The 13900-nt window shown below is 39.1% G+C and overlaps 1 protein-coding gene across 1 annotated transcript in view; it reads left to right on the top strand.

Annotated features, from left to right (window-relative positions):
* MOXD1 (monooxygenase DBH like 1) overlaps positions 1-6207 on the top strand; it is a 980239-nt gene extending 974032 nt beyond the window's left edge. Inside the window, exon 12 of the mRNA XM_044064284.1 lies at positions 5669-6207. Within this exon, the coding sequence (XP_043920219.1) occupies positions 5669-5800 (132 nt within the window). The 3' untranslated portion in view covers positions 5801-6207. The remainder of the gene's footprint in view (positions 1-5668) is intronic.
* The last annotated feature ends 7693 nt before the right edge of the window (positions 6208-13900 follow it).

Below are 13900 nucleotides of genomic sequence, written 5' to 3'. Positions count from 1 at the left end.
CATTTGCTAGGCCTGCACTGCTATGTCAGGTACTGCATTTCAGTCTGTACTGTTGCCTATCATACTGGCTTGAAGCATACCACTGTACTACAGACCTTAGCTTCCAATTACACGCATATTAGTTTGTGACTTTATAGCCTATGCAACCTATATCACACTGCCTGGCCTGCTGTTATCTGTCTGCATAGGCCTGGGGGGAGGTTACTCATATGCCTCTTCAGAGGGCATGATACAACATTTGTTTGTGTTTACGTTCATCTACAATTGTTCTGCTGGCTGTGACTGTTAGGTATGTGACCCCCCCAACTGATATGTGTGAGTGACTTAAGTTGTGTCTGTGCCAGTGAAATGCTGTCATGGCTTAGTGGTTCAGTACTGTGACTATAGTGCACAGTATCCTGAGTTCGAGCCCTGTCACTGCTTTTTATTTTCCTGCTGGGTAGACCTGACTGGTTAAGGAACAGTAAAGCAGGTGTGAGCGCCTTTACCTGACTTTGCTCAACTTTGCCCAACTTTGCCCGACTTTGCTGAACGCGGCCTGACATTGCCCAATGTTGCGCTGGTTAGTGTGGTGCGCAGCTACACAAAATTGGATTTAAATATGCACAGAACTGGTAAAATGTGCTTAGCAGTGCTTTATATTGCTTAAAATAGGGACTCATGCCTCAGGTGGTGCTGCAGGGCTGCCTATGTCGGATGCACATAGTACACTCCCTATACACGTTTGAAAACAGGTAGTGTCAAGTTAGGCATCCCTTTTACTGTATGTGCAAGTCAGAGAGAGGTGTCATTTCCAGGGTTCCTACTGAGTCAGTGTATGTGCTATGCGTTGCCTCTTTGCCAAGGCCAGGGCATATTGGGCACGCCTCCTTCTGCCTACTGGGGCAGGCTCAGGTTATTCCTCCTCCGAGTCACGCTGTGCAAGCCTTGGCAATGGTTGGGGACTGTTTGGCCCTGCCCCATGCTGTTCCTGCTGCAGCTGTTTCCGCAAGATCATATTGTGTAGCATGGCACATACTTTAACAATTTGGGTACATGTGGTGAATACTGCAAGGCTCCACCAGATGTGTCCAGGCACTGGAACCGTGACTTGAGCATCCCAAACACATGCTCAATTATGTTTCTTGTTTGTGCGTGTGCCTCATTATGGACTTCTTGTTCAGGTGTGTGTGCATTTCTGATGGGTGTCATCAGTCACGGCTCAAGTGCGTAACCAGCATCCCACACTAGGTGATCATCAGGAATGTCCCCACTGGCAAATCTCTGGTACAGCTGCATCAGATGCCAGATGTGGGAATCGTGATAGCTTCCAGGGCAGCTAGCACACACATTCATTATTATGCCCTGGGCATCGCACACAGCCTGGAAGTTAATGGCGGGAAAGCCCTTGTGGTTGATGTAGACCCTACCTTGCTCACCAGGTGGTGCTTTGATGCATATGTGCGTGCAGTATATTGCACCCACTACCTCAGGGTATTCTGCTATTTGGTGGAAAAGATGCATATTGCTGGCCAGTGCCTCATGGGAATTGGGGAAATATACATGCTCATTGGCATGTGCTGACATGGCAACAAGGAACTGGTGGAGTACCCTGGATGCTGATGCCTGTGAAATCCCCATCATATCACCAGTTGGTCTTTGGAAGGTACCTGTAGCTAGTATTCATATCCCAATACATACCTTGGTATCCAGTGGGATGGGTTCCCCTCTGTTGGCTCTGTGTGTGAGGCGTGGCCAGCACAGCTCAACAATTTGCTGTAGGAGGTCTCTGTCCACCCTATAGCCTCCACTATCTCCAGCTCATGTAGCCCCTGGTAGGTTACCCTGGGTCTGTACACTCTTCTCCGTCTCCTCACTGTGGGTAGCTCAGCAGCATTCACAACATCACCACCTCAGCACCTTGCACATGTTGGCTTATGATAGCAAGAGCAGCCCCTAACATTTTGTCTGACTTAAGCTTTTTAAGCTTTCCCTGTTTGAAAACTGCAGTGTTGCAGAGTTCTTGGGAAAAAACAGGGAGGAATGCTGTTTGCAGAGTTTAAAGTGCTGGGCTGGGCTGGGCTAATCTGCTGCCTGTGTAATTGGCTGATTCTGATATATTTCACCTGGCAGCTCTGCTAGTTCTCCTTGGGTAACTTCCTACTACTTCTTTTCCTTCCTTTTGCATTTCTATTTTTGCCTGGGGGGAAGCGCCGTGCAAACAAGCACAAATGCACGCACACACACGCACACGCTGTGTGCATGTTTGCAAGGAGTTTCCTATCTTTTAACATTGTGCACCTTTGGTTTGAGGTTTTCAAATAGGACAACTGTAGGCATGCCTCTTGCAATCCTGAGCAACACAAAGCACAGATAAGCCACTGTGCTCCAATTAGCTTACAGCCTGTCTAACACACCCCCTCATAATGTCATCTATATCCTACTCTACTACTCACCTACTCCTACTCTTACACTCTTGGGACATGGCTCACATACTGGGGAAAATTGGGATTCACTATCCTTATGCTCATTTGCATAGGATTGCCTACTAATGCATGGTTACATCTCTGACACTGAGCTTCCTCCCCTTAGCAACCACTACTCAGTGGCCATGTTGTCTTCAGCCTGCCATTCACCTGCATGGCAGAATAAGCTTTTTAGTGAAAATGCCTATTTTGGCTTTTTTTAAATTATTTTCTTGTTTTTATAAGTGCCGCACATTTGCCTGATGCTGCACTATGCTTAAAAATCAGAGATTGGGGAAAAAAAGTTAGATTTTTATATTTTTAAACATTTATAAATGCCAATGGCCTTATATTTGGCCATTGGCATGCTTCCTCAACTGTATGCATCCTTTATTTGGAGCTGTCATAGCTCCGTTTAGCTATTTGCAGAATGGTACTCCGTTACCAACGGAGTACATTTCTGCAGATAACATTAATCTTCCACGGACAGGTTAGCGTTTCCTGGATCGTAAATTTACCTCATTTGCATAGCTTTCACCAACAAATGAGGTAATTTGCATACCATGATGCTGTCCGTGCAAGAGTAGTTTGAGTAGCTCTCGTGCATGCCCCTGCCGGCTGTTCCTGGATCGCACGGCAGACATATTGCCTGTTTGATGTCTTACACTACTCTACAACTCCATACAAGCTTTCATAAATCCAGCCCATAGTCTTGTAATATGTACTATACTAAATTTGTGAACATTTTTGATTAGATGCTTGTATGGTTCTGTATTTTTTCCTTACAACTAGCATAATGTTATCCTATGCTAAACTGACTTTTTAATTGTTACTATTTGGTACATTACACTCTCTCTATATGTGTGTATTCTCTGTATAACTATGGAGCTTATCTCCCGGGCCTCTGCTGAAAATGGGCCTCGTGGCTCAGTCGGACTTTCCAGGTAAACAAATGTGAAATAAATAAATAAATAAATAACGGAACACCCAGAATGGTCTACACTTCCTACAATGAAATTGGAAAGTTGAAGCAAATAACTAAATAACAGAATGGCTGATGCAGAATCCCAAATGGTAGAATAAAAGCCCTAAAATGAATTCTCTTTAACTCAAAATGTGCATAAAAGAAAGGACAGGCATCACTTTTTCATCCCACCACTTCTAACTTTAAGCACACCTGCACTCATTCCCTGTAGTTCCAGCTACCGCTTATCCTATACCTTGATACGTTCTTGGACTGACCTGCATCAGGAGTGTTTCCCTACCAGATCACTTGTACAAGGAGTCCACCAATTCTATGACAGGTTTCTCTGAAGTTGCTGCTGTTGGCACTGAGAAGCCTCACAGGACAAGCAGACTGCAGCTCGAGAGAGATTTTCTCCTGCATAAGCTCAGCCCCCTGCTAACACTTTTCTCATGTGTCAGCTGGGTAGACCATAAAGTACAGCATCAGCACTTGCCTGGCTGGTTGCAGTAGCCGTGCCTCCTCTGCTTCTCCCACCAGTCCCAGCTTGGAGATTCATCTCTGAGCCCTAGCCTCTAAGGAGAGGAGCCACTCAACACATCTGTCCCCCAAGGATGGACACATCCATCCTCCCCCACTGCATCATCAAGCTTCCCAAGCTACCAATCAAACTAAAGTCACCTGTGTCGTATTCATGGCTTTATCCATATATGCCACTCTTGCCTGAATAAAGCCATCCGTGATTAAGAAAGTTATTGCTGGGAAAGAATCACAAAGCATAAAGGAGTCATAACTGGTAACTGTTTTCTATATTTATATATACATCAAGAATAATGCACACAATTTTTTGTTCCATATGACTTTCTTTTATTGCCCTTTTGTTCTACTGCCATAATTGAGTTTTCTTCTAAACGACTATAAACTCTGTTGGCATCAATTACCATGTATAGTTTATACGTCGTTGGAAGGAAAGTTATTGGTCTATAATTTTTAGGGTAGCTTGCAGGTTCACTGTTAAGTAGGAGCATTGTTTTATCTGTTGTTAGCCAGTTTGGTGTCTGTTCAGGGTGCGCATATAAATAGATCTTACTCATGGCTAAATCTTCATGCAAAGATGTTAATACTTTTAATCAAAAGATAGGTATTGCATCTGGGCCTGGGGTTTTCCCAGTTAGGGGCTTTTCTTAACTTTGTTTCAATCTGTCTGGCTGTTTGCTGCTGAGTTTTAAGTGATTCTGCTATTGCAAGTTGTACCAGTAGAAAAAGTCCTAGCTACTTGTCTAGCACCTGGTGCCATTCTCCAATCTAGCAACCCTCAACTATAAGTTGAAGAACAAACAAAAAAAGAAAAAAGAAAAAGGTTTGCAATCTTGCTGCAGCTCCTAAAACTCAGAAACCACCCATGTCCTGTTTCTGCACTCCCCACCCCTTAGTTCAACTGTGGAGCAAAAACAAAGGCCCACAAGCTGTTTGCTCATTTGTAGAAGTAGTTTGCTTCAACTTACGTTACACACAAAGAGCTAAAATGCTTCAGTAGAAGCAGTTTTAGAGTTCATTTCTGATGCTAATATAGAAATGAGTTCTGGTACTACACTAAGGATGGATCGTCACTCTTCATCATGCTGTCCTAACGCCTTACACCTGAGGTGACTGTCTCCTTCACCCCTCCCTCCCTACCCCATTTCTACCAGTGGATCTAGACAGATTTTTGTTAAATATAATGTTTGTTCTTTCTTTGCAGTTGTGCAATCATGGAGCCAATGTAAATAAATAAACTGGTAGGAGATGGGCTTGCTCTGGGAAAGCATTCATTTTTCCTTGTACTTTGTTTGTTTGTGAAATTGTATTGCTCTGTTCTGCTCCATACAAGAATACATGTTTTTATATGTGTTCAGTGCTTTGGGACTTAATATTGTGACATGACTAGTTTACACGTGCACATACACACATGCACACACACACACACACACACACACACACACACACACACACACACACACACACACACACACACACACACACACACACACACACATACACACACACACACACATACACATACACACACACACACACACACACACACACACACACACACACACACACACACAGACACACACACACACACACACACACACACACACACACACATACACAAGCACGTGCGAGCAAACACACACACAAAATATACAACATACCTAATGATTTATGAGAAATGAAAGCAATTACCTTAATATACTGTGTATCCTTTCCATTTCAGAACCATGGAATTCTTTTAGATGCTCCTGAAATTAACAGACCCTTCAAACATCCATCCCTGGAATGTAGTGCCCGAAGTTTGTGTTCCAGTTTCTTCTTAATGGCAGCATGTATTATAAATGCCCTAGTATAAGAAAGTGTGTTTGTATACAAAAAAAATTCTGTATATGAATTCTACAATAAGTAAAGAAAAACTTTTTAATCATTTTGTAAGTTATTAGTCTATTTGCATTACTGCCATCCTGCTAATTGTTTGTATATTAGTCATTTATCTGTATAGGATACTTATTCTGTTTTAATTTCAAATACAGGCAGGGTACAATAATGTCTTATTCAGATATTATAAAGTTCACCAAATGTTCAGTTTATGAGGCTGCCTGATTATAGGGTATGTGGTCTTATGTATTTCTTCAGGTTCCACTAGAAAGGTTGAGTTAGAAACTGGCAAAGAACCAAGTTGCCAATAGCAAATGGCTAGAAATGCAACACACTAAGTCAACCTTTAAGAACCCCCATGCAGATACACACACACACACACACACACACACACACACACACACACACACACACACACACACACACACACACACACACACACACACAGGTCCACATCTTGAACTTATATATACCAACTTCACTATCAGACAAATACAAAGAAGGGATAACTCTCCTAAAACCATGGAATCACTGATAGCACACAGATATAAACAATACCAGTAGTGGTTACTTAGAAGACAATCATCTGCATTTTGTACATGAGGGATAAGAGACTTGAGGCTCAGGGCAACATGTCTTGGGGAAGTGAAGATATACCATTCCCATCTGTAATATGACATCCTTTATTCATAGTATGGCTTGGCAGAGTTTAGAACATGCTCTGGGTTTGTACATCACACTAAAACACATTGGCTTTGGAACAGCTGACTGCAAAGGAGGTGGCAGGGAAAAGACATATTAGCATTAATACATATTGCAACTCTGCAATACTGCTACATCCACAATGTTATTCAGTGGATTTACCGTGCTATAAATAGATAAACATTTCAAGTGGAAATTGTTTTTCTTCTTGCAAAAATTTAAATAAATAAATCAAATTTTACATCTGTTCAGTGTTATGTGTAACTGTAATTGCAATTACATTTATTTTATTTTATTTTAAGTTTTGCTTACAGGAAGAGGGCACTGATTAAGACTGACCAATTGTAAGTTCAGCCTAGGATACTAACAAAGTAGTAATAGCAAATGCAATGTGCATAGTTAAACAGTAACACTGAATATAAAACATGCAGATGTAGAACAGAGAAAAATAATGTGTCAAGTTAAGTAGTGAAGTAGATATAAAAGCAGAGGAAGTATATTATACAGCATATTTTTCTAAAAATACTATACTATAGTATAAATGAAATATACATATTTATAAGGAATAAATACAGCATGCAGCAGGGGGCCAGAATAAATGAAATGTATTTAACATACTGAATGCTAAGGTTCAGAAGTCATAAGTTTAAAATGTTATGCTTTAAAACAGTGGCTTGAGTATAAACCATTGGGAAGGTGAAGTGAAGACTAAGGGAAGTTAGAGGGAGTTTGAGGAGGGAAGGTATGGTGAGTCTGAAGGGGAAAGGACAGTATAAGGGTACTGGGTGCAGTACAGTGTGGGGGTAAGATCGAGGAAAATAAGTGAGCGTGAGTTATGGTGGGGAAGTGCAGTAGGAAAGAATGACTGGGGGATTATGGTGGGGAAGTGAAATAGAAGAGAACAGAGGAGGAAGAGTGATTTATATAAGCCAGCCAGAAAAAAATGTGGGTAGCCAGTAAGATAATAGAAGGAGGAATGGAGGTCTGGTTGATATGGCCAATGATGTGGTACTTGCATGTATAATATTCAAAGAGGCAAAGTATGAACTGAGATCTGAATTGTTTGGAGCTCATGTAATCAGGTGATTGCCAGAGTGTAAGGGCAACAATGGAGAAGTTGTGGTCAGTGGAGTACAGCTTACGAGTAGGGGTTAGTAAAGAGGGGCCATTAGAAGCTCAACTTCTGAGATTGCAGTTTAGGTTGGATGTTAGCAGTCTCACTGTTACAGAAGAGGAGGTGACTTGGTGTAGCAGTTTGAAGAGAAGAGAGCCAAGAAGGAGATATGCCTTACCTTCAATAGGGAGCCATTTAACTTTCTTGATGGTGTCGCCATATTGCTCATGCCTAAGACAGTTAGTAATGAAGCAGCAGATTTTGTTTCACAGAGTCTGCATTATTTTGATGACTCATACCAAAAATTAATCTTCTAGTTTATGCTTATATACCTTACATGGAAATACTGGCATTGTTATACAGAAGCATATAATGATGGCCTTTTAAGATACTGATAAAAAGTTTAATTCTACTGAAGTTTAATTTTCAAGACATTTTATTGCACGTATTAACATAGAGCTCTATTAATCTGCAGTTCCAATGAGTTTTATTGTATTTAATGGCTGCAGGCAACAGGACTAATTTAGAATGTTTTTTAGAATCCCTTCACCGATATTACCCATGCATATCTGTTTGCAACACCAGCTTCTACAAAAACTACATGCACTCCTTCTATAGGAGTGGTTTTATATTTATTTAAGAAACAGCAAATGCATACTAATATTGATATTATATATATTATGTTTTCTTAGTAGAAGATCGGAGGTATTGGCACAGTGTAAATAGTTTTTCTTGTAGTTATAGCAGGCATAGATGTTGGACTTCTTATGATCACTATTGATTTTGTTTTTTATTAATATGTGACAACATTCAATTTTTATAACCTCTGTTTTACAAGATTACATGTTATGACACATAATTTGCAATAAAGATTATTTTGAAAAAAAAAAAAAAAAGAAACAGCAAATGCATAGTAAAGTACTTTCTAGTTTCCCCTAAAAATCAATAAAGATTGTTATGACTGTTGGAAAAGTAGTTTAAAGTGAATTTTCTTAATCCATTTATATATTACACACGTTCAGTTAATATTTATATAAATGAGTTATTCTATTGCAACATCAGCTTTCAGTTATTATTTCAACTTGTACTTTAGGGCAGAATAACAGAACTGAAATTTATTTTGTACAGATCTACTTATCAAGTAAGGGAAGCGGACAGACATAACCAAGTTCACGAGCACTGACAAATGGCTCAGACTACACCAGCAATGTAGAATATTTGACTTGATATGAGATGTATAAACTATGGCCATCAACCCCCTTATATGTCATTCTTGGGAGGAGATTAATAGTTCCTGCCAGTCATACCTTTCCATTAATACTATAAGAAAAAGAACAGAACCTTTTGAGATTCAGACATGCTTGTGTTGTGGCTACTGTATGATTCTGATCACTGAAACAGCTTTGTGCCAACCATCTACTTGCAGTTTGAAAGTCTTGAGGAATCCACTGGGTATACCTATCAAAATCTTAGCATAAGCAATTTGGACAAAGCCAAAAATAATATGAAGACAAAAGCCAAAATCAGGGTCAGATTTTAAATATTGATCTTACAAGCTTTAAAAGTTCATAGAATAATAGGTTTTACATTAGTGTGCATTATGTGAAATTTATGAAGTCTAACACTCAAATGTCTGTCATTATTTAACGACTTCAGTCCTCAGTGATTGGATAGAAAACCACAAAATGTAAGAGAAACAGGACAAAAATATGAGGCAAAAATCTGTACATTCTGTGAAAATCTGGGCAGTTGAGTAGGTAATTCAAGATCCATGAGATTTAATATACATGGTTTAGTTTTCTAATTGTGCTGTAAAAACACCTTTGCACTGAACTGATAGTAACATATTCATATGGATGGAGCAGTGATGCAGCGGTAGCATTGTTGCCTCACAGCAAGAGGTTTTCTGGTTTGATTCTTGGCTGGAGTGCTTTCTGTGTGGCATCTGCATGTCCTCCCTGTGTTCATGTGGGTTTCCTCATGGTGCTCTGGTTTCCTGCCACATTTCAAAGACATGCATCTGGAGCATTTCTATCAGGACCTCTGTTGAAAATTGGTTTTGTTGCAAGTCAGACTTTCCCAGTAAACAAAGGATAAATAAATATGCTTTCTAATATCTGTTAATACTTATTTAATTAAATAGTTAATAATTTATAGCATTTGTAAAATGATGTAATCACACCCCCTGTACCTTTTTATATTGTATAGAGCTTGATCATAGGATCATAGGATCATAGGATCATAGGAAGATACTAAGCTAACAAGCCTAGCCAATTTTGCCCTTGTTTCCACGATCAGCACCTATTGCCCTATCCAAGAGAGACACAGGTGTAACCCCCGGACTGAATTTACGGTTACCAATTGTCCAGACTGTGCTTTAAGAGGGTGAAAGAGGTGCTCCGCTTGACATGAATTGGGAATCAGTTCCACAGATGCAGTAACCTCTGGGAGATAAACCTGTCCCTCCAGCAGGTTCTATTAATGTCACATACCAGGTTAAGGTCTTTAAAGCAAGTAACCTGTGAGCCATTGGACCTATGGATATGCAGCATTTCCAATAAAGTAGAGTCAGAGACTGCCTTATATGAAAGGCAGATTGAGTAGCTCCCTCCAGACTAGATGGTTGCACAAGACTGTTAGTCACAGTTAAAAAGTTATCACATCCTAGTATATCCACATATCAAAGGATTATGCAGTCATTTTGCTATATGTATACATCATGCATTTATATGGTTGTGTGCTTGATGGCATATCACTTTCTTCCTGGGTCTCATTGTTAGTCAGGCATGTACTATTTGTTCTGCCTGTGATATAAGAGATTTTCTGGACAAATACAACTCATCTAAAGGAAGCTAACTAACATTGGACCACATTCCAAAACAATTCACCCTCAGGGAAAATCTCTTTCCAGTTCTTGTGAGAAATTTGTGAACCTTAGATGACTCAAGATGAAATTGTATGTGTTTCCCATGGTCAGATATGCAAATCAGGAACTATGTAAGCCTTTTGAAGTGAGAATCTTCCTGTTCCCACTACCGAAAGAATCAGAATCAGTCTAATCGTAATCCTGAAATTTGAGAAAGTATAAGTCAGTGGTTGGTGTTAGAAAGCATTGGTGTGCTTCCCACAACTGCAGTCTTTCTAGACCAACAGTGGCAATATGGATCTCATAGTAGTATAAGAAAACAGCCTCCAGAATTATTGACTTAGCTTCATGCTTGTTGAAAAAGCACAGTGGTGTTTTCTTTTGTTCTTTTTATCTCACCTGAAGACAACAAGTATCCTCAAATGTCATTCCATCATGCTACAATACAATTTCTCAGGGTATAGGAAGCATGACTGAATAAAGAAGCTTTGTAAGATAATCAAAATGCCACTTTCAAAAACACTGCAAGTGTATTTGTTTTCAAGATCCATGGTAATTTAGGCCTGTTTTCTATTTTATGTCATTAACCTTGCTAGTTTTACTACTGAACTTTATTAGCCATTTGTAAAATTAGATTTTCTAATAAGTGAATGTAATAAAGCTGCCCTTTTTAATAGTAGTACTATTTGAAATTTAATCTTTGAATCTTTTTTATCATACGTTTTTGATTATGCAATCAAGTTGTATATATGTATTACACAAAACAAAATCATTATACTACTCAGTATTTAAGCTGCTAATATCTATCTGACTGTCTGCTTGTATTTTAATGCACTGCACATTACTTTTTTCTTTTGTCTATACTATTTTGTATGGTTAACAAATGGAAAATAAACCATTTGGTCAATAAATTATACTTCATGTTTTGTGTTTTCTTGAGAGTATTTCTGTTATTTTTTTGTGTAGTGTCAGAGTCTGAATACAGAAGAATAAAATGTGTTATTTTTTACTAGTGTTTGTTTCTTCTGTTGTCATCTACCCCTGGTCCTGCACCAAATTCTTTGCCTTGTCCTTATTGCTTTTCTAGAGCCATGTACATCATTTCTTATTGCTTTTCTAGAGCCACACACAGCATTCATTATTGCTTTTCTAGAGCCATGCACATCATTCCTTATTGCTTTTCTAGAGCAATGTACATCATTCCTTATTGCTTTTCTAGAGCCATGTACATCATTCCTTATTGCTTTTCTAGAGCTATGTACAGCATTCCTTATTGCTTTTCTAGAGCCATGTACAACATTCCTTTTTGCTTTTCTAGAGCCATGTACAACATTTTTCCTACTGTAGGCTATTATTTTTCTTAGAACATGAGCTCCCTAAATTACTGCAGAGGTCTTCCTTTAAATGTACCTTTTCCACTATAGGTGTCACACCCTTATTTCTTCTTACGTTCTAATGAAGCTTCCATTTTGACTTCTGCTCCTTCACCATTATGTTATTTCTTAATTTGTCTCATATGGGTTCTGGTGAAGTTGGTATACTCCATGCGTGCATAATGCATTTTATTAGCCTCATTTTATTTATTTGAAATTTGGTAAATGGGTAAGTGGACTGGTCAGCTGACCCTTTTCAGCCACACAATAAAAATTGATAGCAAAAGTGAAAATAGAGAATGCATCATACTCATATGATAATAAAAATGCATATTGAATGTAAATACATATAGAAAAGGGGTAGCAAGAAGCAAAAATATTCAAAGGATTAATTAACAATCGTGTAGGCTTGAAGCGAAGCCTACACAATGACAATGTGTTAGCACAAGGAGCAGCAGCACTCACTGAATATGCATGCTGCACCTCACATTTACACATTTCCAAGCACCATTTCCTGGCCAGTAGCAGTGTTGGTGGCCATGAAATGGTGGTGGGCAGCATGGGCACACAATGTCGACAAAACTGCTTGCCTGTGGGCAAACCTATTATGCAAGCACACAGAGACAGCTTTTACAAAATAAGGGTAAACTGAGTACAAGAGTTAAGATGCAGGGGACATTAAATGGGGAACATGCACACAGACTATAATATTAATAGTGCAGACATAAGTATGAGGGGAAGGTAACTGGGGAAAATCTGCTCAATGCATTCAAATGTGATTATGTCACAAAGAAATATTTTAAACAGAAAGACGTCTCTATTGATGAAATAATAACTAATCCTGTTCCAAATTATTTATGCATGTATGCAACTAACAATGTATGTGTGAGGGACATAATGCAACACTGTAAGAAAGGGGAGTAAATGTGATGTTAATGTTGATAACATGCTGAGTTAAGGTAACATTTAGCAAGGACAGTGCACATACTAGGGGCTATTCGCATAGACTGCAGTTATTGAATACAACAGCTATATACTGGGAATGTATATGTGATATCTGACAGTAGTGCTGTATTTTTCCACTTCATCATGTATAAACAAGAAGAAATAAACCATGTAGCTGTTATGTCATGCACACCAAAAAGGGGCATATTTTAGTATTTGTTGTCACACTTCGCTAATGCCTGGATTAGAACCTGTGAAAATATGTATAAATCTGAGCATTATCTCATCACACAACAAGGCAACTCCTACTTTGCACACTTTAAGTCACACAATTGAAGGGACAGCGATAACTTGCTAAAAAGGAAGGGGCAAACAGAGAGAGAGAGAGTTAGCATCAGTACTGTTTATCGGGCATGTAGGACTATCTTTATGGTGTGTTACTCTTAAGTGTCTCCTCATTATTACTCCGTCATTCTCTGTACAATGAAGTGCTTTCCATAGGGAGCAAGAAGGGTTAAGACAGTGCAGCCAACATTAAGACATAAGGGATGGAATGTTTTTACAAATGCTTTCATGCTCCACTATTCAAATGGAATATTAATGAAATATCATACCTGTAGATAAATATAGATGTGCAGTTAAAAATATGATAGGAGCATAAAGTCTCATGAAATAATAATTTGACATAACAGCTGTAATAGAACCCATGATACTATGCTAAAACATCAATCTACAAAGAGGGGAATTATCTCAATACGTCATATAAGAACTTCTTGTTTGTTATATCCAGCAATCTAACAACTGTTAGAGTAACAGACACAAAACAATTCCTTACCAATGCCTCCAGACTCTCCCTCACACAAGCCTTCCTATTACCAACTCTACTCTACGCTGCCCCATTACTCATTTCCCTCCAATCTAATCTCATGACTAAATTAGAACATGCATACAACAAACTTGCAAGGTTTGCTGCCAATTTACATTATTGCACCCATCACTGTAGAGCCCTAAAAAACCTGCATTGGCTTGAATTCCAGCACCAACCTTTACTCCCCCAACTGCTTCTAGCTCATTCAG

This window comes from Protopterus annectens, chromosome 1.part0, assembly GCF_019279795.1.
Source record: "Protopterus annectens isolate FY-2018-M chromosome 1.part0, PAN1.0, whole genome shotgun sequence".
Lineage (NCBI taxonomy): Eukaryota > Metazoa > Chordata > Ceratodontiformes > Protopteridae > Protopterus > Protopterus annectens.
Note: the sequence above shows the minus strand (reverse complement) of the source record. Positions and strands in the feature narration are given on the sequence as shown.